This window comes from Lipophrys pholis (genome assembly GCF_963383615.2).
Source record: "Lipophrys pholis genome assembly, chromosome: 2".
In the NCBI taxonomy this organism is placed as follows: domain Eukaryota; kingdom Metazoa; phylum Chordata; class Actinopteri; order Blenniiformes; family Blenniidae; genus Lipophrys; species Lipophrys pholis.
Genome location: NC_137636.1, coordinates 18,679,779 through 18,703,078, shown reverse-complemented (window position 1 = coordinate 18,703,078; position 23,300 = coordinate 18,679,779). Strand labels below are relative to the sequence as shown.

Below are 23,300 nucleotides of genomic sequence, written 5' to 3'. Positions count from 1 at the left end.
TCAGTGGGAACCTTTCCGAGCACGTGTGCTGCACTTTTCAAGGAAATTGATGTTTAAAACTCTTCTTTGTTTGAATGACATCTGCACTATGAGTGTAGTACCCACAGTTTTACTTATAGTCACTTGAAGGTCTTTATATTGACTTGAGTTTCCTTCTTGAACTGTTCATTTGTCTATAATGCTGTGTGGTGAAAGGATCACCTGACTCATGTCTGTATGATCGGAACAATAATGACTTATCAGAATGGTAGTATTATGAATATATTCTTTTTTTTCCCCCATTAGCTCGCGACACCTGATTGCTGCAGATTAGAAACCGCAACATAAAACCAGTTCGGAAGTGATTGTTAGACAGTAAAACTTTACAATGGCAGAAATGATCTGTGCAGGAAACAAGCTTGAGAATGAGAGAAAAAAACTCTTCACTCTTCTCATGAAACCCCATTCAACCTTTTAAAATGTTCCTAATCTTTTAAAAAGTAAACGTGAAAAGACTAAAAATGTTTTTGTTTTTTTTGTATTTTCTTCTGAGCAGAAAGGTGGAGATGTGAGGAAGCTGCAGCAGCCAGTGCTACAGCCTGAATACAAACCGCCAACTCTTGAAAAGAGATTTATGACACTTCCTTGTATCACGCTCAGCTTCCTCATCACACGCCAAAGTAAAGAGGCTTTTCCCGAAGCGTCTTTCACCTGCCCAAGTCAAAATCTGTAGAAAAAGGAGCTGTATAGAAAACAAAGCAGAACACAGAGAACTCCCCTCTCCTCTCTGCCGATTCTGTAAACCAATGAGAGCAAACGAGAGGAAAAGCTCAAGAAATGGAGTCCATCTCCTCCCTTATTATTCAACACCCACAACCTGAAGCATCCATCAGCTTGCTCCAGGATTCCTTTAAAGATAAAATAAAATAAAATAAAATAAAATAAAATTCTCCTGCAAATCTGAATGAAGAAACAACAGCGAGAAAGAAAAAATTGAATAGGAAAATAAAACGCTAAAAACGCCCCACAGTTCTGCTTCATAAGCATCAAAGAAAGTAAAAGAAGGATTCAAAGGTCATTCCCCTCTGGAACCATCAATGAACAAAAACACTGAGGTATGTATTTTGAAACAAAAGCCTCTTCATTGCTTCCATCCTCTACATGGTCATCAATGCACCCTCCCTCCACCATACAGAGAGCCTCCAGGTCATTCCATCATGGTCTACAAGCCCCTCCCCCTGTGGGCGTGGCCTGTCATTTGAGGGAGGGGGTGAGGCGGGGGAGAGGGGTGTACACATGACTGGCCAGCTGCACCTCTGAGGAGGACGAGGAGAAGGAGCAAGAGGGATCCATTTATCCATTGAGTTTGTATTTCTCCTTGAGTCTTATCGGGCTCTCTGAGTCAGTTGGTTTCTCCATCCAAGATCTGCGTCTTTCGGGAGCCTGCGGCGCCCCACTATGATTGTAAATTAAGGGTGAACTTCCACTGCTGGTTGAGGCTCGGGCTGCAGACCTCCACAGTGAGTCCGCCCATCCTGGCGCTGCGGCTGTCCAAGCAGAGGTTACTGCCCACGTGACGAAGCTTCGAGTTGGACTCAATTTGCTCCCATTTCTGGATCAAAATCAACGACAAGTGACAAAGAGCCATATGTTACCAGTGAGCTGTGTTTGTAGGCGATATGAAAGCTGATTTATGCACACATTACAGCTGAGGTGAAGTGGTTTGGAATACCTGTCTGCTGTCGTTCTCTCGACAGCCTTGTAGTTTGATGAGAGACCCAGCTGTTCTGTCCACCACGGTCAGACACAGGTCCATGTGTTTCACCGATTTATCCTTGGTCAGGGCCCATTCCTTCAGTGAAAAGACATGGAAAACATTATTGCAAGAAAGGGGATCGGAGAAGTCTTGAACAAATCTTTAGCTAGCAATACAAGTGTTTTGCATAAATGATCGTGTGTGGCAAAACATGTATATGTATGGCTCACAAGTATACTTTTGATACAGACAGTGTTCAGACAATATCTAGATTAGATTTTTTTAAATTAAAACAGAAAGAAAGAAAACTTCCCGTACAGGATGGAGCTTTTAAATGCAGTGATATCGCCCGGTAGGTAATAAGTGATGACTGAAACTCTCAACATTGGTGTTTTTGCAAAATGACAATATTTTAGGGGGGGAAATGTAATTCTAGGTTACAAAGAACAAGGACATCATTTTTGAATTGAGTGTTTGAAATGTGGAGGCAGTTTAACTCTGTCATAAAAATAAGTAAAACAGTAACCCGTAACGTTTTATCAGCGTCGACTTGATCTTTCTGTGCATCAGCAATGTTCAAATTGCAATGATTCAACTCAGTAAAGGAGCAATACATGAAGAAGGGAATGACTTTATATGGGTGTCTGTGCCACATTATTTATAGTCACTAATATCCACGGGAAGAACTGGTAACACTCGTCCAGGTGGAACCCTTCAGAACGTGTTTCCAGAAGAGCTGCAATGTCGGATACGCTTGTCTAAGAAGAGGGGTTTTGTTTGCTACGGCTACATTTAATTTCATGCTGGATTTCACACAGTAACACTTGTTTTTGAAACCTGAAACCACTGAAGTGGCAGAAGTTGCAGGCTGGCGAGTGTGAAGCAGACACCCACCAGCAGCGCTCTATAACTCTCAGTGACAGCAGTTTCTTCTTTACCCCGGTCACTCTATCTTAGGAGGAAAACTATTTGTGTGAATTCACTGTTGTAACACTGCCAGCAATTTCCCAACGATAGTGCACATCCTGTACTTCTAAAGCAAAACAAGAAATATAAACTTGAAGGAGTAAAATCCCTCCATGCAGGGTGTGATGAGCTGGGAATGATGGGAGCTTTTAACCAATCTACAATCTGTGCATCTCTAATTATACTAAAGTACCATAAGAAGAGGAGGATATGACGTATAACCCTTCATAGTGATTAACGATACTTCAGCAGACCAGAGAAATGTGAAATGAATGTAAAGGAAAAATGAATGTAAAAAAAAAAAAAGACAAGAAATAAAAGAATGTTAAATCACTTTTAAAATCCACAAATACAAAGCCACAAAGCATACCTACTTCAAATCATGTTAAGCAGTCATTTTTGGATTATTTATTTTCAACTGAAGACATTGTTAATGCCGTTAGGATTCCTAGGGAATTGAAAGCAATATAGAAAACCTGCTCAAAGCTTTCAGTGTGAAAAGTCAGACAACCACAACCATTTAACCTGTTGCACACACTTATGGTTTTGTCGCTTATTCCACAAGTGTAATTTGCCTCCATTACATTTCACAATGCCGGGAAAGTGTCTATATCCCCACAACATCTGAAACATCACACCCGGCCCACATGTGCCCATTTCCTGTATTTAAAGATTCAGTAGACATGTCTAGCCCCGTCTGTCTTGTAATCTGCATTTAATTAGTTACATTGTGGAGGCTCTAAGTTCTACTGCGTTTAGTTAGATTTTTCTTGTGAGAACAATTCATGTTTTCTCAGTTAAAGTCACTTTAGGTTTTTATATTGCGTCTGATGTGTGACCTTCCATGGCTGAATCTTGTCATAGACTCCCATGTGCTCTCACCACATCCAACACAAACTGGGCCCCAGGTGTCTCCTGAGCTACGTGTGTCGTCATGGTAACACTACCTGGTTTCCCCCGGCGTTGTGGCACTCATAGACGCCCACAACCCCGTCGGCAAAGTGGCCCAAGGTGTCAAGACAGTTTCCTCCCTGCTGCAGGGCTCCAAACGCAATGTCCTGGTGGTCTGGGACCCTGTGGTTGATTCAAATATATTATCATGTTTCTGTTTTATTAGTATGAGGTGGATCATAACAATAAAGATGGCAGAAAAAAAAACGAGACAGAATGGAGAAATATTTTATTGTGTTAATCTTATTCAAATCCACTTAACATCATTAAATTTATTTCCGTGTGTGACACATTGCCAACCTGCCAAATTGTAATAATGTGCTTGAATCATAACTGCTGGGGATGATTAGTCATTATTGTCACCACAGTAATTCCAGTCTTATTGAAGGGTGAGATATTATATCCCAGCACCCCACCAGGTCACAGCCACACTGCCGGATTTCCAGGCTGTGCTGGAGACGCTAACAGAGCAGCCTCTCGTTCAAGGTCCCGGATGTAATCTGTTTCTCATTATACCATATCATATGTCGCACAATACACAATAGCATCTAACAAAGAGCGTCCTCAGTCCTTACCTCAGTTCAGGGTAAACGTTCTCCAGGTACCATTTGAATGGCTTACAGGCTAATCGCTTCTTCATCTCCAAACGGCTCTGGATGCTGAACGACAGAAGAGAATTAAAGGTTTCATCACTTGCGGTTTTTCCATGCGTCTTTGAATAATAGCCCCTGTCAGTCAGGCCGAGTGGAAGGCCAGGACATGACTGAGGCTACCGCCACTGGGGGAAAATAATAACTTAGACTGACACTAAGGGGAGATACCAAGTAGGTTCTCATGAGGTCACGTAGTAAGCTCTGGCACAGTATGAGAGGACTTGTTGCTTTGTAGACCGCTGCATGTATGGGATGAAGCAGCGACGATACAGCAAAGCTGCTTTATTACAACAACTTTTATTTTCTACTAAAAGGCATACATCAGTTAACGGAACAAGAGAAAATGTCTGGATGTTGATATGAAGAGTCTAAAAACAAGTAAATCTCAGTGAAATGATCATTCTGTGATAAGGTACTTAGACAAAAACACTACATGTGCGTATACAAACTTTGATTATAATAAAATTCATTTGTTTTGTCAGTTATTTCTGAACTCATGTCAAATGAACAGAAAAGGTGCCACAATGTTGATTGTGATATGGCCAAAAAAGAAAAATTGCCGAACTTAAAAAATACTGAAATCTTTTAGGATACCGAGTTTGGGGATTTTGTTTGTTTTAACTTATACCATAGAATTTAATGAAGCAACATAAAATTTAAATAATAAGAAAGTTTTCACTGAATAATTTGAGAGAATATTAAAAAGTAATGCAATTGTATTGAGCAAATATGTTTGTTTTTTTAACGGATATGGGTATGAGAGGGATGTTCTCTTTCGAACCTAAATGTCAGTCCACTGAGCACACAAAGACACAGCACTATAAAGGCAAAAGAAATGAAAAAATCATTTCATAATGTCTATTTGTCACATTTTTCAGGGCTCTGCTGCCTGATTCTCAAGCCTCTTGACCAATTTACCATTTGTATCCATCATAGTCTTTGCAGTAAGCTGTCAAAATGTCCATTAATCCTTTTAGGACACCAAATAACATGACAGCCCTTTGAATGGAGCAAATCAGGGATGCACTTTCTGCCCTCATTTGAGCTGCATTAACTAACTCCCGTCATTTCTCTACAGAGGGAGAATGACATTTCCTACAGCTGTCGTTCTGTTAATTGGCAAAATGGTTAATCGCCCATTCATGTTGTCGCCTTTGTAATTCGTTTTCTGATTATTATGACTGATTTTGACAGGATAACTGCTGCACGGTACTCACTTTCCATAGGGAACATTTCTGGCTGAGGGGACGGCAGCGTAGTAGAAGTTTTTGTATTCGTCCATCCACACCTCTGCGGCTCTTCTCGTGTTCCTGAGAGAGGTGTGAGAACAAAGAAATCAGTTAAGGTGAGAGGACAGGCGTTAAGGGGGGGGACGAAAAAATGTATAGCTGGATAAAGAGGGGGTGTGTGTGTGTGTGTGTGTGTGTGTGTGTGTGTGTGTGTGTGTGTGTGTGTGTGTGTGTGTGTGTGTGTGTGTGTGTGTGTGTGTGTGTGTGTGTGTGTGTGAGCTGAGTGGCAAGACATTCAGAAAAGTACTGGTCCATTCCTATCTCCCATATCATCACAACCATAAGGGGGCAGCGTTCTGCTGGTTTATTTAGTTCATGTGGTTTGTATTTGGTTGAACAGAGTTTGTGTTATAATGTAAAATTGCAGTGACAATGAACCAATTTTCATTTGTGTTGCATTACGTTTCTTCGTATGTCCTTTCTACATCAGAATTTTTAAATCTTAAACTCTCCACAAATGCTACAAGAGCAAGTGGAAGTTAAACAACTGCAAATGTGAAACAAGGCGTCTTCTGAAGCTCTCCAACTCTCCTAGTGGGAAAGTTTCAGGACTATGACAGGTTGATGAGAGGTTAAGCCAGACTGTGCTGCATACAGAAACACTGAGGTAATAAACAAAAAGCTCTTTGAATAAATAATTGTTGCTATTTGTGCAGGTGGGCTCCTCTGCCTCACAAAGTGCACCCGTCTAATGAAGCAGGATGACAACTACCCTACAAACATGCAGCCATTTTGATTATTGCTCTCAAGTCTCAGTTGTGAGCGTTTAATCTGTTGTTGCATTCGTAACATGTAACGTGTAGTGCCAGGCTTTCGATTGTCAATAGGAGAAAACCAATCAATCTGCAACAACTGTGTTGTCATTGCAACATTGTTCTAATGTACTAATTTCTGAAATGACTCTCGACTTTGCAAGTTATCTAATTAAAGAATATTGCACAATAGATTGTTCAGGATCGAATTATCTGCTATACAGTCTGTCCCTGGTGAGCCCCTGCTGTGTTGATAGTTAAACTATCCCACTTTATCAGATTATTATTAGAAAACAGTAATTTGACAGAGAGAAAAAAATGTTGGCACATCCTGAGAATCCCTTTCTATCAAAAAAGTAATTAGCTGAATTGAAGATGAAAATTGTTTTGTTGCACAAACATCGAAGAGCTCTGACTGGAACTGAATGAAAACAGTGAGATGTCGTATGTCAATGCAGAAGGAACCACGGAGTATTTATAGCTTTAATTCAACTGAACACCTTCACGACAGATCCAGCGGAGAATTACCCAGAAGAGGGTTAGGGTTTGTTAGGAAATATCCTGAAACACCTTTATTAAGATCAGAACCTTTTGGTCAGTGGATGACCCTCATGGAGGCCACGAGCCAAAGCACTTTGATGCTTCACTGAGTATAATCACATCAGATGAATTAAAAATGTGAACATTGACCAGTGTCACTGTGGTGATGTCAGCGCAGGGAGAGCTGCTATCAGTCGTTCTCCATAAAACATTGCACAGAATCAATGTAGTGAACCATTGTTTGTATTATAATGAATATGTGCCTGAAGAATCTGAGTATCTGTTATCATCTCTGTTTTAAACACTGACGTGGAACTTCAAGCTTCAAAACAATCGGCACTGGCATTTGAAGGTCAGTGAAGTAAAAATTTAACTGTTACATTTAACAATAGATGTCACTTTATTTTATCTTTTTTCTTTTCTTTTTTTTTTTAAACTTATCTAAACGTGCAGTCTGTCTTCCCTCTGCAGAAATCTCCATTTCATGCTCACCCTGCTTTATGTCACCGTCAACGGAGGCATCGTACGGGACAAATGAATTTACGTCTACAGGGAATCTTCTTCATCTTGATTGGAAATCGGTCTGCCTCAACGTGCCCATTATAACCATGTTGTGTTGGTAATGCCACTCCCAGAAGAACAATTATAATGTCATCCAGGCAGACAAAACAGGTGCCGTCTCGCAGCTCCCCAGAGTCTCCGCCAGCAGCCAGAGGAACGCCGTCTACCACTGCATTCAGATTGAAGGGCAACACATTGAACGGCACAGCACAGCAGCTGCACTGAGCTGTGACAGGAAAAAAATACAGAAAGAAATCGCCACACCCAACATTTAATAAATGATGTCCAAAGCTGGTGGAAGGGGCTATGCAACTACCGCCAAAGCCATGTGGAGTTTTAGGTGAGTGACGAAAAAATATTGGTGGGCTGCTTCCTTCTCAACTTCAATCTTTAAGATTTTCTCCAAAAATCCCCCAAAATGGCCCCACAAGCACACTTCTATCATGCCATATCTTCATCTTTATCATTTGTTTTGTTTAGTTATTATATCATTTCTCGGGGATGATACATTCCTGAATGACCCCAAATCTAACTAATCTTTTCAAAAATACTCTTAATTTTTGATGTTGCTTCTTTCTAAGAACCACTGCACATACTTGAGAAACCACAGCCATCGTAAATCCGTGCTATTTGTTTGTTGATCGACACTTTGATTGGCTCATTTCCATTTGGTGACTTGTGATTGTAGACAGAACCGATCCTTCCATGTATCTGGCTCCTCATTACTGGTGTTCACTGCATGAGCCGTCACGTTTATCAGCTTTGAAGGGCAACAAAACAAAACCAAATTAAAAAAAAAGGATCCTTTGTATTTGAAAGGATGCTTCCACTTCTTAAAATCAAAAGCATTTTCCCAGTGATTACATTCTTATTGTTTTTTAATTGATGGTGCTTTGTTTTTTATCAGCCAACACTAGTTTTATTCTCAGAGCTTTAGTTTAACTCCATAATAAATGTTCAGTCATTTACAAACCACAGTGGGAGACAATAATTCACACAAGTACCTGCAGGCAAAAACTACAGCCTTGAAATCAGAAATGAAATTTAAATAAAGACTCAAATGGAAGACAAAGTACACCTGAAAAATAAAAAGCTGAATAATATTACGATGAAATACCTCTTTGAAAAGATATCTCAGGGTCTAATTTCATGTAATGATTAAAAAAGACTTCATTTAACATCTGCTCTCAGGTTTTTTTGATCATGTCACATGAGCTTGATCAGACGGCGTCAAGGATCTGTAGAGGTTCAAACGCCCATTCATCTGAGTGCTTGAAAGGCCTCTCAGCACTGTGATCTTTAAGGTTTGTTCACATCGTGTGAATATCGGCTGACTGTCAAGTGCAAAGAAACAAAAAGAAAACTAATGCGTTTCCCAATAAAAAGACAAGCTGGTAGCTCATCTGCTGAAGATGATTTATATTTAAGAGACAAAGAAAGAATAAATAATGTAAAAAAAAAAAGATGTTTTATTCAGCTGGACCTGATGCTTATGGTCAGCGACAGGTTGTATTTATTCATGGGTGCATGTCCCAGGTCCCCTATCTATGCAGAGTTTGCATGTCCTCCCTATGTGTGTGTGAATTTCTGTGGGTTCTCTCCCATGACTTCTCTTAATCCAAAAACATATTGTACATTTAAAGATAATTTGTGATTCTAGCAGTCAAGTCAATGCGTGTTGAATTAAATGTGTGTTTGAAAGATATATTGATTATTCCATTTTACAATGTAGTGAGTATTTAGCTTCATTACATTTTCCCCTTACACGTAACTATTAGGGGGATTTGTTGATTCGGATTTTTATAGACTGCCGTCCAAGCCCCTGGAAGAATTTGGGAATAAAGAGCGCTGCTCAAAACCACACAAACATGACCAGGAAACTTGTTGGAACATGAGCACGCTATGTGCAAATAAAGACACACGGGATGTAACATGGAAACATTTGTCTTAATTCAATAATGGTTGCAACAGGTCGGGCCTGGCGAGCTTATGAATGTTTCATGTTGTACGTGCGTCTCTCTCTGTATTGCCATTACCTTGCAAACACAGTCCCGCTGCCCCCGGGGAAGGTATAGGGATGTTGCTTCCTGAAGACGTGGCCTACCCTGCTACAGGGGATGATTTCCAGGCTTCCTCCACACTGCCACACACGGAACGAGATCTCTGTAATACACAGGGGACGGGAATAAAAACACGTTACCTAATTATCCCAAGCAGATTATAGGAACACTTTGTCGTCCTGAGCAGTTAAGTTAATTCATGATGTCTGTCTTTGATGAATGTTTGTAACAAGTTGATGCTGTCAGATTGCCTCTCCACCATTGTCAGCATGTGAATTAGTACCGAGAACACGATAAAACTAGTGTCTGAACTGTCAATCCAGTTTGGATACAAAGTCGGGCCTCGAGATGAGCATGAATCACTGTCAGCTGTTTATTCCCAGCTGAATTCAGACATAAGCATCAGAGAGACACGTCTGCAATTATATCATTGTCCTGTTTGCACATCATCCCCATTGTATACACGGCAGTTACTTTCTCTCAAGGCAGACTCTAATCATTATCACATTGTAACTGTAATTTTCCAAACTCGACTGTACTGAAGAAAACTGCCTACAAGGATAAGACAACCAAATCTCCCTGGCACAGAAATGCAGATGATCTCATGCTGCTGCATGAGACGTGTCCATGATACAAGCTACTGTGACACCAAATCTCACATGAGAGTGGAAACATCATGAGTGGGCAAGAATCTGTGGCTTTGCTTTCAAAGCCCAAAGCTTCAAGAGTGAAGGAAGGTACAGTTTCATTCTGTTTAAGAAGTTACAATTTGTGGGAAGATAAGACGATTTGGCAGCTTGCATAAAATTAAGTTATTGTGTCTGTCTGCAAAATGATGTCCCAGGAAGTAGCTGTGTGATGTAGGCATTGAAAGAGGGGACAATCTAGACTGGCTGCATCCACCACTTATTTCCATGTACAAAGATGATGGATCAGAACACTGTAACTTCTTGTCAAATGGTTGAATGGCTCCTCAAAGCTGATTCCTCCTATCATCTTTTATTTAATACATAACTCCCCTGTCACTTATCATGCACAGCAGTTAAACTAAGTTTTCTGACTACGCCCCTCTCTTTAAAACAAGTTTTTTTTCTCTGCCTGCTACTTTTCTCTTTTGTGACTTTTAGTCATCTTATAGTTCTATATTTCCTGACACCCATTAACCACCGTCAGTCCACTGTGATATCCACTGAATTTGCTGCACTTACCCAGGTTCTCTCCTCCCCAAACATCCATCATCATGTCATACTTTCCCAGCAGCTCAAAGTAGTCCTTATCCATGACAAATAGACCTCCTGCTATCATCGGGGTCCTGGGGAGCGGACACAAAAGAGGAAAGGTGTATGCAGCGAGGAGATTAGCAGTGTGCAAACAAACAAAGGTGAGAGTTTTGATGAGGTTGTCTCAGGGTTTGTTCGAAATTCTCTTACTTTATCGGGGCGATGGGGTTGCCTTGCCTGGCTCGTCTCTGCTCCAGAGTCATGTAGTCCCACTTGAACACCAAATTCCAGTCGAAGCCTACCGACAAAAAACACACTCAGATGAGCCAAACACACAATTATGAGCATTAGGTTGGATTAAGTGACAGCGTAGTTATATAATTACATCTGGCAGACAGTTGCTTGATTGCACACATCCTATAAGTGTTTTCACAATGACACACTGCACAAAGCTCCCATAGTAGGGCTGTGTATTAGCAGAACTATCTGACACATAAACATGTTCTTTTTAATATGGTTTTGGAAAGACTGTAACAGCACAAAGAAGACCTGTAATAAAATGTCTTTATGGAAACAGATTTTTACATTTAACATTTCTCACAGACCCTGCAGCAGTCTGGACAAACAAAACCATTAAAGTAACAAATATCAACAAGTCCGGTCACAAAACACATAGCTTGTCATTGGATTCATTATTAATCATCATTTAGAAGACAGAATTTAAATAATATATTTATAAAAATGTGCAGGAAATCTGTTCTTCTGTCCCTAGTTCCCATATATTGTATATTTGACTTTCCAGATTTGGCAGTCATTCAATATCACAACATGCTTTTGAATGTATTCAGAAGGTTATAGTAAAAAATGTGTGACATTCAATCTTCTCTGAGATCGGGCAGTTGTACTGTGAAAGTTGTAGTGGTCACAATGACTGTAATGTAAAGGTTCACCGAGCTCTATTTCTCAGCTTTTTTGTTAATTTTGGAATTTGAGAGATCTAAACAGTCACGGAGTCACGGTTGCATCAGAAACGCCCATGTACAATCCTGACCCTGGCAGCAGGAGAAGAACACAAAGGTTAATAGAAACTAAATATTTCATCATATTTTAGTGAGAGTAAGTTTTTTTCATAGAATACCATTAATTCAACACTTAATCACAGGGCATGGATGGTCTTTATATACACAGTATTATATATACAGCATATACAGTTTATGCCCAGTCGTCTCATTCCAGGCAGATGGTCGCCCACCTCCGAGTCTGGTCCTGTTCAAGGTTTCTTCTTCATCGAAGGGAGTTAAATCTTTTTCTCTCCGTCACTCATGTTTCCTCATGCGTCTTTTTGTTTGTTTTTTTCAAATGTCGGGTCTCAAGTATCATATGTTTAGCACTGTGGGATGACTATGTAAACAAAATTGAACTGAGCTGCAGTGAATTACGTCGCAAAACTAAACAAACTGGTCACAAACTTGGCAGACATGTTTGATTTGAGTGTGAGGCAAAATAAATAAGTTTATAGAGCACTGCAGCTGACACTGAACAGCTGCTTGGAGGATGACAGCATATATTCATTTCATGAAATGTATTGCGCACTGCATATCGTATGCATGTGTGTGTGCTTTTTACCTCCTTTCAGATCGGCTGAGGCTCCAACGTACTGAAAGTTGTCCATGTTGATGACATCGATGATGGGGGAAACTACTCTGGTCTTGTCCTGAAAAAGAAGAACAGAATAACAACACTTCATAATTATTTAGTTTTTTGGCTACATATGAATAAGACAAGAAATGCATGAAGTTTCGCCCAGAAATAAATATTTACTTCAGATGACTTTGAGCATTTTACCACGGCTGTTTAAATTCAGAGCAGAAATAAAGATTTCCATCAAACGTAATGACTCCTATTTTTAGGTTATTTGGTTTAATACAATATTTGTCAATATACCTCAATAGAGTCATGGGTTAGCCTTACCTATAACTTACAAAGCCACATCACAAAGCTCTTCATAAATAATAATCTTAATGAGTGAAACCAAAATAAACTAACAGGTATCAGGAGACATTATTTATTTTGACAGAAAATATAATGATATGCCATGTGATGTTTCACACACAAAGATTGCATTTTCTTTTTCTTTCTCCCTTTATTGCCGATTGATTTATTATTGAGAGGAGCAGCGAATGCAATAAAACATAAAGTCAATTACTCTGACAGCAAAACGCGTTAGATTTGGCTCCCGGCGTTTACCAACTTGGGAACGAATAAACATCACGTTCGGGAGGATCAAAAGCATAATCTCACTATTTTCAGTTGTATCAGATGAATTTTTAAAAAACAACCTCGATTTTACACAATGTGTCCCACTTTCGATTACGATTACAGTCCATCAAAATGTTCCTTCAAGTTCTCGCTAAAACACCTCCAGACTTTATTCACAGAGGAGTTCAGTCGAGGTTTAAACAGTTTTACTTTAATAAACACTATCAGAATGAAAACCTGACCGTGATCGTCCCAAAAGACTTCCCTCATCGACCAAGAAACAAAATGTATAATTCATCTTAACGATTTATTTGATCCCATCTGAAATGGCAGGACTGTGTTGAATTACAGAAGAAATCGTGGCAGAAATTATTAAATTGCTTTCTTGGAACATTAAGGGGGCCAATTTTGCTGTCAAGAGTGCCTACTCATCAAGTCAGCGTGGCGTTCGTATCCTGATACGTAAGAACATTAATACTAGTATTCATAAAGAACTCTCAGAGAATGAAGGCAGATGAGTGGCTGATGATGCAGACCTCTTTGGCATCAGATGTGCTATTATTAATATTATACAGATTCTCCTGACTTCTTTATTGATATTTGTCATACCGTGAAGAAATTGGGATATTCATACGTAATAATTGGGAAGGATTTTATTCAGGGGAGAAACCCTGTAATGGAGAAATCAAATATAAGACAGGTACAAAAATCCAAAACGGTAATAGATGCTCTGGAGGAAGAACTAGGATTTTTGGAGGCTTCTTCATCCCCAAGACAAAGAGAGACAGAGACAGAGACAGAGAGAGAGGGTACACCTTTGATTCAAATCTACATTCTTCTTACTCAAGAATAGATTATTTCTTAATATCCAAACAACTAGTCGGCATGGCGATTAGTGCAGCTATTGGTAACACTGTATTGTCAGATCATGCCCCCGTTGACGTAGTGTTACAGTTTGGGTCATCTGATGCTTCTAGATCAAGAAACTGCTGGAGACTTAACGCCTCTCTCCAACAGAATGAAAGTTCTCGTAACTTCAAAAAAAAGGAAATCTTAGAATATTGGGAGTTTAATGAGGGATCAACTTCTAATCCGGGTGTGGAGTGGGATGCAATTAAAGCTTGTTTAAGGGGGTCGCCTGATTCAACACTCGTCTTATTTGAAAAAACAAAGCACTAAACTTTTGAGTGAATTGGAGGTAAAAATTATAGAACTTGAAAAAAAAAACGGAGGTTTTCTCTCAGGTGAATAAACACAAGTTAGAAATAAATTCTATACTGCAAAAAAAGACAGAATTTACAATATTGTTATGTCGACAGCAATATTATGAGCAAGGGGAAGTAGCAGGAAGGTTCTTGGCACAAAGAGCAAAGCAACAATATGGTCGTACATTCATAACATCGGTGGAAGATGAGAACAGGACCTTAATAACAGACTCCATGGGGATTAATGAAGCATTTCAGGTATTCTATCAAGAGTTGTATACATCACAGTGCACTGGAGACCAGGATGACATAGATCATTTTCTGTCCCAGGTTTATCAACCAACCCTGTCTGAAGAGAATCAGAGGAAGATTGGGGTGATATTACACAAGCTGAGATTCAACAAGCTATAAAACAATTGAGGTCTGTAAATCCGCCAGGAGATGATGGCTTCCCAGCTGACTTTAATAAGAAATATTCAGATATTATAGCACCAAGACAACTCGTCTTTCGAGATGCACTTCAAAAAGGCAGTATGCCGAAAAGTATGCATTCTGCTGTGATAACACTAATACGACAAGGCTGGAGAGACATTTGCCCAGTCTAATACACAGAGACCAAGTAGGTTTAATAAAAGGGCGGTGCTCGGCTGATAACGTACGTAGATTATTACATCTGATCTGGCAGACAAGGAAAAACACTGAACCCACTACAGCCTTCTCCCTTCATGCGGAGAAAGCGTTTGATAGGGTAGAATGGAGGTCTATATTCAGGACTTTATACAGGCTTGGATTGGGCTCCTCATTTATGAATTGGGTGAAAGTATTGTATTGTAATCCCAGGCATCAGTATTAACAAATTGGAAGAAGTCCCCGTCCTTTCCGCTGTTTAGCAGTACAAGACAGGGATGTCCCCTGAGCCCACTAATTTTTACCCTAGCACTAGAACCTTTTGCTGCTGCAATTAAGAATAATGTGAATATTAAAGGTATACAGGCGGGAAAGATGGAAGATAAATTACATTTTTATGCCGACAATATATTATCACTGACCAGAAATCTTGAAACAGCTGTACCTCATATACCGACATTGTTCGACTCTTACTCACTTATCCCCGGGTATAGAATAAATTGGGGTACGTCAGAAGCAATGCCCTTGTCCAGGTTTTGCCTGCCTGATATTAGAAAAAATTGGAGGTTAGAGTGGCTTCCCTCAGGTATAATGTATGTGGGCATCAAAGTTACCCTAGGCCAAAAAAAATATAATGATAGAAAACCTCCTCCTCCTTATACAGAAAATTGAAAGTACGTTACAAAATTGGACCAAACTTGGTTTGTCTTTGCTAGATAAAATAAACATCCTAAAAATGATAACTGTGACGCAAATTAATTATCCACCATACTTATTATCTTTGAGTTTCCCTCTTTCGCTACTGAAGATGTTCAATAGGGCAAAAGACAAGTTTCTATGGGAAGGCAAATGACCTCTCTTTAATAGAACAAAATTATGTGCAGCTAAAGAAGATGGAGGTCTTATTAGTCTGCCAAGGGTGGACCGGTACCACTACGCTTTCTCTCTCAATCAACTATCCAAAATAAATATTACAGAGAATTAAGCTCCAGGATGGGTTTTTATTGAAAGTGAACTCACCAATCACCCCACCTGTTCAAGCATTTATTTCACAACCAGGGGGTGAAATCCTATTAAGGAATCCTTTGTTAAGAGTTTGCGAGGGAAACTTGGAGAACGTCACACCAGATTTTAAAAGAAAAATCCTCCCTCACTAAGAAGTCTTCTCTTTGGAATAACAATTTATTTAAGGTGGATCAAATAAAAAAAACTCTTTACTGGAAAACATGGGTCGAGGCAGGGATAATATTTATCGAGGATGTTTTTGAACGTGATCATTTTATGTTTTTTGAAGAGGTGATGGCCAAATACAAAATTCCTAAAAAAGACTTATGGAAATATCTACAACCAAGGTTTTAGGCAGAAATCTGTGTTTTGGGTGTCCATCCAAAAAATCTGGGTGTCAAAAATGTTCTGATTGGCGACCTGTGTGTGTGTGTGTGTGTGTGTGTGTGTGTGTGTGTGTGCATATAAAGATGACTATGATAAAGATTTCAAAGCCAAATGTGATAGGAGGTTAAGATGAAAGTAAAAGTGGAGGACAGTACCAATGTGTGAACAGCTGAGATATGATGGACGCTGCCAATGCTTACCTTGTGAATGTTTGTACAGATTAACTGGCATTTTACGTTAATATATAATTTTTGTTCTTTATTGTTTATATGTTTTGTATGGTTGTTAATCTTCAAAAAAAAACAATAAGAGGTGAATTAAAAAAAAAAAAAAAAGAAAACCTGACTGGAATCGTCCGAAAAGACTTCTGTCATCAACCAAGAAACAAAATGTACAATTCATTTGAACAATTTATTTAATTCCATCTGAAATGGCAGGACTGTGCTGTAGTGGTAAGCACTCTCACCTCCCAGCAAGAATATTTTCAGTGAGCCTGGGCCTTTCTGTGTGCAGTTTGCATATTCTCCCTCTGGGTTTGTGAGCTTGCCCCAGGTACTCCAGCTTCCTCACACAATTAATTGGTGGCTTTGAAATCCCCTCTCGGAGTGAATGTGATTGTCTACCTCTCAGCTGGAACAGGTTGGAGCTCCCTCTGACCCTTAGTCACAGAAACAGCAGCAGGAATAACTCAAATTTTAAAGGTGGCCTGTGGAAGAGTCTCATGCTTTGAGGAGGGGAGTAATGTCTCAAGGTTTTTGTCTGAATCGTTTTGAACCGTTTTCCGTAGTGCTGGCATTACAAGACAAATATCCAGAGTGAGTACAGTCACTCAGTATGCATGTGTGTGTGTGTGCATGAGTACCTCAGCCACTCTTTCCAGCAGTGGCTCCAGCCAGTGGTCATTACATTCACAGTGGGAGTCCAGGAAGGTGAGCACGGGTGCTGTGGCAGCATCTGCACCACGAACCCTTGAACGCATCAGCCCTTATTTAAGAAAGATACAAGGAAAAAATATATAACGTCACAATGTCGCAGAACACCTGTCAATGTCTTGTACAGATGCATCATTGAAGCTTTCAACTATCTACCTTCTCTGCGGTCATTTCTTAACACACGCACTTTCTCAATCTTCCCCAGCAAAGCTCCATCCTCGGCTGGAAGGCACACATGGACAAACCAATGAATTCCATTTGTGTTTGCACACTGACACCAATAATTGTGTGTGGTATGTGTGCTTAGTACTCACGGTTATCACTATAGTCATCCACCAGAATGATCTCTTTGACTAAATGAGGAGGGCTTTTCTTGAGGACACTAAATAGAGGAAAAGAGGGAGTTTGTAGAAAACTTTAAAATTAACTGAGACCATTATCAAGCTTGCAAAATCAAATTAGCACACACACCATTCACCTACCTGACCACAGTACGCAGCAAAGCAGAGCGAGCTTCATTGTGGAATGTGATGACGACGCTGGAGGCTGGTAGGTCCGACTTCCACTGTTTATGTCTACAGCTGCACAACAACAGACAAATCATGCAAATTAGGGGGAAATTCAGAAAAAAAGAAAATGACAGTGTATAGATGCTCACACACATGCACAAATGCCCCTACACACGTATGCGTGTGGCTGAATGTGCAAGCCAAGCTGCAAACTAGAACCCTCTCCCTAAACAGACTCTGAATCCATAAACACAATAAACAGGATTCAGCACACAATGACAATGCGTCACACACATAAACACAAACATGAAAGAGCTGCAGACACACACACACTCATGCACAAGCGCACAGTAACGCTCTGATGAAGCTGGGATTGACATCTGCAGTTTGCAGCCTGCAGAATACAAATCCCATGAGGTTGTGTGCGCATCGGTGCGTGCGTGTCCAAAAAGACAAATTCTGCCTCTGATTTAATGTGAGGAAATTGAGTGAAAGGACACTAAATGAGAGAGGAGTAGCAAACAAGACAAGAAAATTCTAAATTCAAATTGTCATCTGACATGTTAAAAACAAGAAAGGAACTAAATTTACATCCAAGGTCAAGCAGCGTAGAAATTAGTTTGCAATGTTGAAAGATAATAAATAATAAACAAACAGTACATGTGGCCACATGTTGATAGATACACTACAACCTAATACCTTAAAACATAAAATCCATAAAAAAGGGGGTAAGAGAAGAATGAAGTGGAGACACACTCGGTTGTGAACCAAACATTACAGCAGATCTGTCAAACCCTCTATAACACCGTCTTTCCCACTCTTCAAAAGCTAGTATTTACAAAATAAGTACTGTCATTTCAGCTTTATGACTGGGGTGGGGGGGATTTCCAATCGGTGGTGCTGAATACTGTGTGTGACACATGAACAGCAGATCAATAGGAGACACAGTCCTGCTCTTTAGTAGGCTAATGGCTCCAACTGTCCAAGTTAGGTCGATATATCAGGGAAGCCAAATGACTCCCTTTATAAAAATAGTCTTTGAATCTCAGTCTGTATCTGGACAGAATAACCACTGACAAGTGAACAATGTATTTTAGATTTCTTTAAAAATACACTGCGATGTAAGCCGCAACAACACCAGAGATTAGAATGTCTTTTCTGCAATGACTCAATGGTTTCATAGGACTTATGCATTATATTTTGATGCTTGCATTAAGTTACAATCAAGGTAAAAAAAACAACAACTAATATTTACAGCCCTGTCTCACTTTCAACCAGTAAACAGTGTCAACTCCTGAGAAAAAACAGGCGCCCAGACCAAGTTTCACACACATGCAGTGTGTGAATCCATTTTTATTCGTTGAAATCTCACAGCTCAGAATCATTATATAATATATATGGGGTGAGACATGATTAGGTCAAGAAGCCTCTTGAAATTATGTTCATTTCTGCTGCATTAATATAACATGGAGTTCTTTTTTGTACAGAGACCAAGCAGAGGACATATTTTATAGCCAAACGAACGGGGGGGATCGGTGTCTGAGGCAGTAACATTGACAAGTTGTAAATCAACCTCAAGGCCGCCTGCTGCTTTTTTTGTGGCCCTCAATGCAGGGACACTTCACACAAATTTACTTCGATGCATTTCTGCTTTATTAAAGCAAACAGTGCAGTGTGAAAAGACGAATGGGCGAGAACAAGAGCTTTGACATGTGACAAGACCTATTCACTGCTCAATGAAACACTCAGCTTCAGACGGCTTTACACCAACACACATTCACTTATATTGTGAGTTCAGGATTAAAATGGGCAAAATAACATTTTACTGACACATCCTGTTATTTTGATTGACATCGTGTCACAATCTAGTTTTGTCTTTTCATCCATTTAACAAGCAGAACAATCAGCAGCCATCATCAATGGCATGTTTCTACCTCTGGTGCGGCCCGCCTGCAATGTGTCTGCTGCTTCCTTGTTTCATCGGATAGAGCACAATGGAGGGAGTTCCCCAGAGAGCTTATCTAATGTGGTACCAATTAGGCAAACAGACAGATGACATAGGACTGTTTGTACCTACACAAGCTCACCAATCACTCATACAGCGGTAAGGCAAAGTGGGACAGCCGTTTGTGTGTCTGTGTGTTTTAATGACATACTGATCATGTCTTGTATCAGGCACAGCTCGGTCCATACGCAGCTTGTCACTCTCCACCTGGTTGAACTTGTTCCTGGCGTAGGGGTCCTGGCCTGGTCGAACCACCGTGGCTCCAACATAGAGGTCCTGGTCAAAATCCTGCCAGCGCACCTTACCTGGAGACACATGGCACAAACACACTGTATGTGACACACAGCCAATAGAATGAGAGGACGCACTATTTGAATACAGCCTTAAATGCAACTCTCTCTTTTCCAAATCCAGTAAGTGAAAAAAATAAAACAACCAAAGATGTACAAAAAACCTCCCAAACACTCTTAAAATAAACTGGAAATCTGTGCTTTATTTTCGGATATGTTTTGTAATTGTGACTTCCAGGTATAGTTAAATAAACACAGCACAGCCTATAAAAGATGATGTGGAAACCTACACAAAAGGCTAAAAGTGCGTCTGACAAGTGAATAGGATTACACTTCAGTGGGAATATAAAATGTAGGCAGCAGCCTGGCTGATGCAAGAAGGCTTCTCGACTGACAGGAAGGAAACCTGGCTGCTTCAAGCTGCTGCTTGACGAGGCAGCAGCATGGCACTGAGGCAAGCGGACATGAAATTTATGCTGCTTGTATGTGAATATATGCAGAGCAGAATATAGAAGAGGAGGGAGACAATGTTGGCAAAGCAAGAAAACATGAAACAACCTTATCAGGGAGAGGAAGGAAAAAACATAATGCCTACATTTTCATATTTATTCACTTTATGTGCCAAAAATATGAGTTTGAAGAACAGAGTTTAATTGATCAGTAGAAATTAAAAGAGTCGACTACACATTATCAACTCAACACACGTGCTTGCGTGGACATCAAGTCTCTTGACGAAAATTAGTAAGATCACTGTGCACTAAACAGAGAAAGTTGTCTTGTTTAATTTCACAGTTTATCACTGACTACTGAGACATAGACACACCAATAATAATGCAGTTAATTAGCTGGGTGCAGCTGCTATGTTAATCACTTGTGTTAAGCATATGGCTGTGTGAGATTACAGCATCTCTGAGCACAGATGAGTGTGAGCATGACAGGCAGAGATAGACAAACAGAGAGAGAAACGGAGCCTGACAAGCTGTGTGTGTGTGTGTGTGTGTGTGTGTGTGTGTGTGTGTGTGTGTGGTGTGTGGTGTGTGGTGTGTGGTGTGTGTGTGTGTGTGTGTGTGTGTGTGTGTGTGTGTGTGTGTGTGTGTGTGTGTGTGTGTGTGTGTGTGTGTGTGTGTGTGTGTGTGTGTGTGTGTGTCACCGACAGCATGTGAATGTGTCTGGCATGTTAATTAGCTGAGGCTTGCAATGATCTGCCTGCCTTGGAGACACTGTGTCAGAGTGTGTGATGTCCTTGGTGATATTCTACGTTTCGTGGCAGCAAGTGTTTAATACAGAGGAATTAATGTTCAGCTTCGCTTTGTGAGTCTTCAGCTCAGCCTGTTGAAGTTCTTAAATGGGGTGCTTCTTTCAATCGTCCACTTTACTTTGTAAAAAGAACCACAAAAACAGATTAATTTTCCTCTTTTTGACCAGGACTACTCATTTTCAAATACTTTCAGGCACTTTTAGCAGATATACCCATCGAGTCTATTGATGGCTTTTTGCTTTAGTCCTTCATACTCGTACCGGTGAGTGTTGTGGTCTGTTGGTTTCCATTAGAGCACTTTGAACCTTCTTGTCACTGTTTTAACCCACTGCTTCTAACTGGTTGTAGTGGTTACTTGTTGCAACGCTTTCTGGAACTCCCTTGACGTTGTCATGTCTGAACTGAACCATGAAGCCACTGTATTGCAACAGAGAGGACTGCACACACATCTATTTTTATCTAAATCCTGCATTTCACTTTGATTCGGCTTTATTCTTTCCTGATTCCTGAATTTCATAAATAGCCAGCAGGGATCAAGGGGCTTCACTTTGCCACGGTCTTCCTGTCCCCGGCTAATCTATTCCCTCCTTCACCAGAACACTGGCTAAAATACAATCTAATGTAGTTTAACTTCTATGTAAAGCAGGAGGGTAAAACTCAGAAATAGATCCACAAACTTTTATGCTCAGACATACAGTTTGGTTGAATGCTGGACTTTCTGCATTTTCACTTTAAAATATTATTGTGTCAATGCCGTTGAGATCGATGCTTCTGAGAAGGTTGTGTTTTAAAAAGTTAAGTCTCGCCCTCCAACTGACACACCTGTTACACTCATGGTTGTGTAGTATAACTTAAACTTTTTAAAAATTCTATCTCTATTGAATTATTTCCGTTGCACTCAGTTCTCAAAATGTGGTAAACCTTTTGAAGATTTCAAAAGATTCTCACATATCCTCAAATTTGACTAATAATGAATGAAAAATAAACAGACAGAACAGTAACCTAGAATCATCAATCACTTATATACGCTTTCAAACTGCAGCATCTCTGGCTTTCAACAAATTAAAGGTGTTATTGTGGCTTTGAGGAAACTGTGGTTAAGCTTTTGTTCACTCCTTCCTCAATATAAATTAAACAAGAGCAATCAAGAGATTTCTAACCTCCGCTGAGGCTAGACATGGACACAGGGAAATGACACATATTCCACATCCAGATCAACTGCCTTTATTTATATATTTAGTTTGGTGATAATAGTTTTATGCATTGTCCTCTGTGTGCCAAAGTTAAAGAAGTTCCTTGGAGATATGACATTAACAGAAATAAGGGAGCGAACAACCAGAAAACATATCTTCAGCTGTCACAGGGCAGCCAAATAAGAAATATCTGAGAAAAAATTACAGCCACATCTGATGTTCTCTAAACACAGCGGGCTCACTAATCATCACAAGATTTCCTCATTTGAGGCCAAACAAACCAACATAACCGCATAACCTACAATCAGTATTTATTAATTAAGACTGTTTACAGCTCTGAAACACTCCGATAAGGAGGCTCGGTCCAGGATAAATAAGGATGCAGGTTAGGATGCTTCTCCTCCTGCATGTATACAGAGCAGTTGGACTGGGACAGGATGACGTGTTCTCCACATGTGCTAATGCTTGGAGCCAAATTCTTACCCGTGAGATAATGAACATGTAAAAAAGTAAACAGGCGCTCAAAGAGAAGAAGCTGGCAGACTGGTAAGTGCAAACATTGTTCTTCCGGATTGTAACAATCTAGTTATGGATGTCTGTGACAATGATGGTAATCTGGAATTAGCCGTATGCCAACAGGATGTAAGAGTGTAGATTGACACCGGTCACCAGAGAGGTGACATGATTTCAACTTTAAATCAAGTACACTTCCAACCAAAGCCAGGAGTACAAATGAACTCCATAGCTGAAGTACAAAAGTCCTGAGTTTTGTTTTTCAGAATTGTTTCAGTGTTTTTAAGCAGCAAATGGGTCGAAGTAATGAGCAACAGAAGAAAGAAGAAACTCTTCATTATCCATCTCTACATTCATTTATGATTTCCATTATTTATCATGGTTCTCCTT

At 40.0% G+C, this 23,300-nt stretch overlaps 1 protein-coding gene across 1 annotated transcript in view; it reads right to left on the bottom strand.

Moving 5' to 3' along the window:
* Positions 1 to 527: 527 nt before the first annotated feature.
* galnt2 (UDP-N-acetyl-alpha-D-galactosamine:polypeptide N-acetylgalactosaminyltransferase 2) overlaps positions 528 to 23,300 on the bottom strand; it is a 69,198-nt gene continuing 46,425 nt past the window's right edge. Inside the window, exons 3-16 of the mRNA XM_080458171.1 lie at positions 19,808 to 19,961; positions 17,625 to 17,723; positions 17,457 to 17,524; positions 17,299 to 17,364; positions 17,073 to 17,194; positions 12,354 to 12,441; positions 10,938 to 11,025; positions 10,716 to 10,819; positions 9,484 to 9,610; positions 5,523 to 5,615; positions 4,228 to 4,311; positions 3,649 to 3,775; positions 1,712 to 1,831; positions 528 to 1,591 (exon numbers count right to left, since the gene is read on the bottom strand). Of these exons, the coding sequence (XP_080314297.1) occupies positions 1,436 to 1,591; positions 1,712 to 1,831; positions 3,649 to 3,775; positions 4,228 to 4,311; positions 5,523 to 5,615; positions 9,484 to 9,610; positions 10,716 to 10,819; positions 10,938 to 11,025; positions 12,354 to 12,441; positions 17,073 to 17,194; positions 17,299 to 17,364; positions 17,457 to 17,524; positions 17,625 to 17,723; positions 19,808 to 19,961 (1,496 nt within the window). The 3' untranslated portion in view covers positions 528 to 1,435. The remainder of the gene's footprint in view (positions 1,592 to 1,711; positions 1,832 to 3,648; positions 3,776 to 4,227; positions 4,312 to 5,522; positions 5,616 to 9,483; positions 9,611 to 10,715; positions 10,820 to 10,937; positions 11,026 to 12,353; positions 12,442 to 17,072; positions 17,195 to 17,298; positions 17,365 to 17,456; positions 17,525 to 17,624; positions 17,724 to 19,807; positions 19,962 to 23,300) is intronic.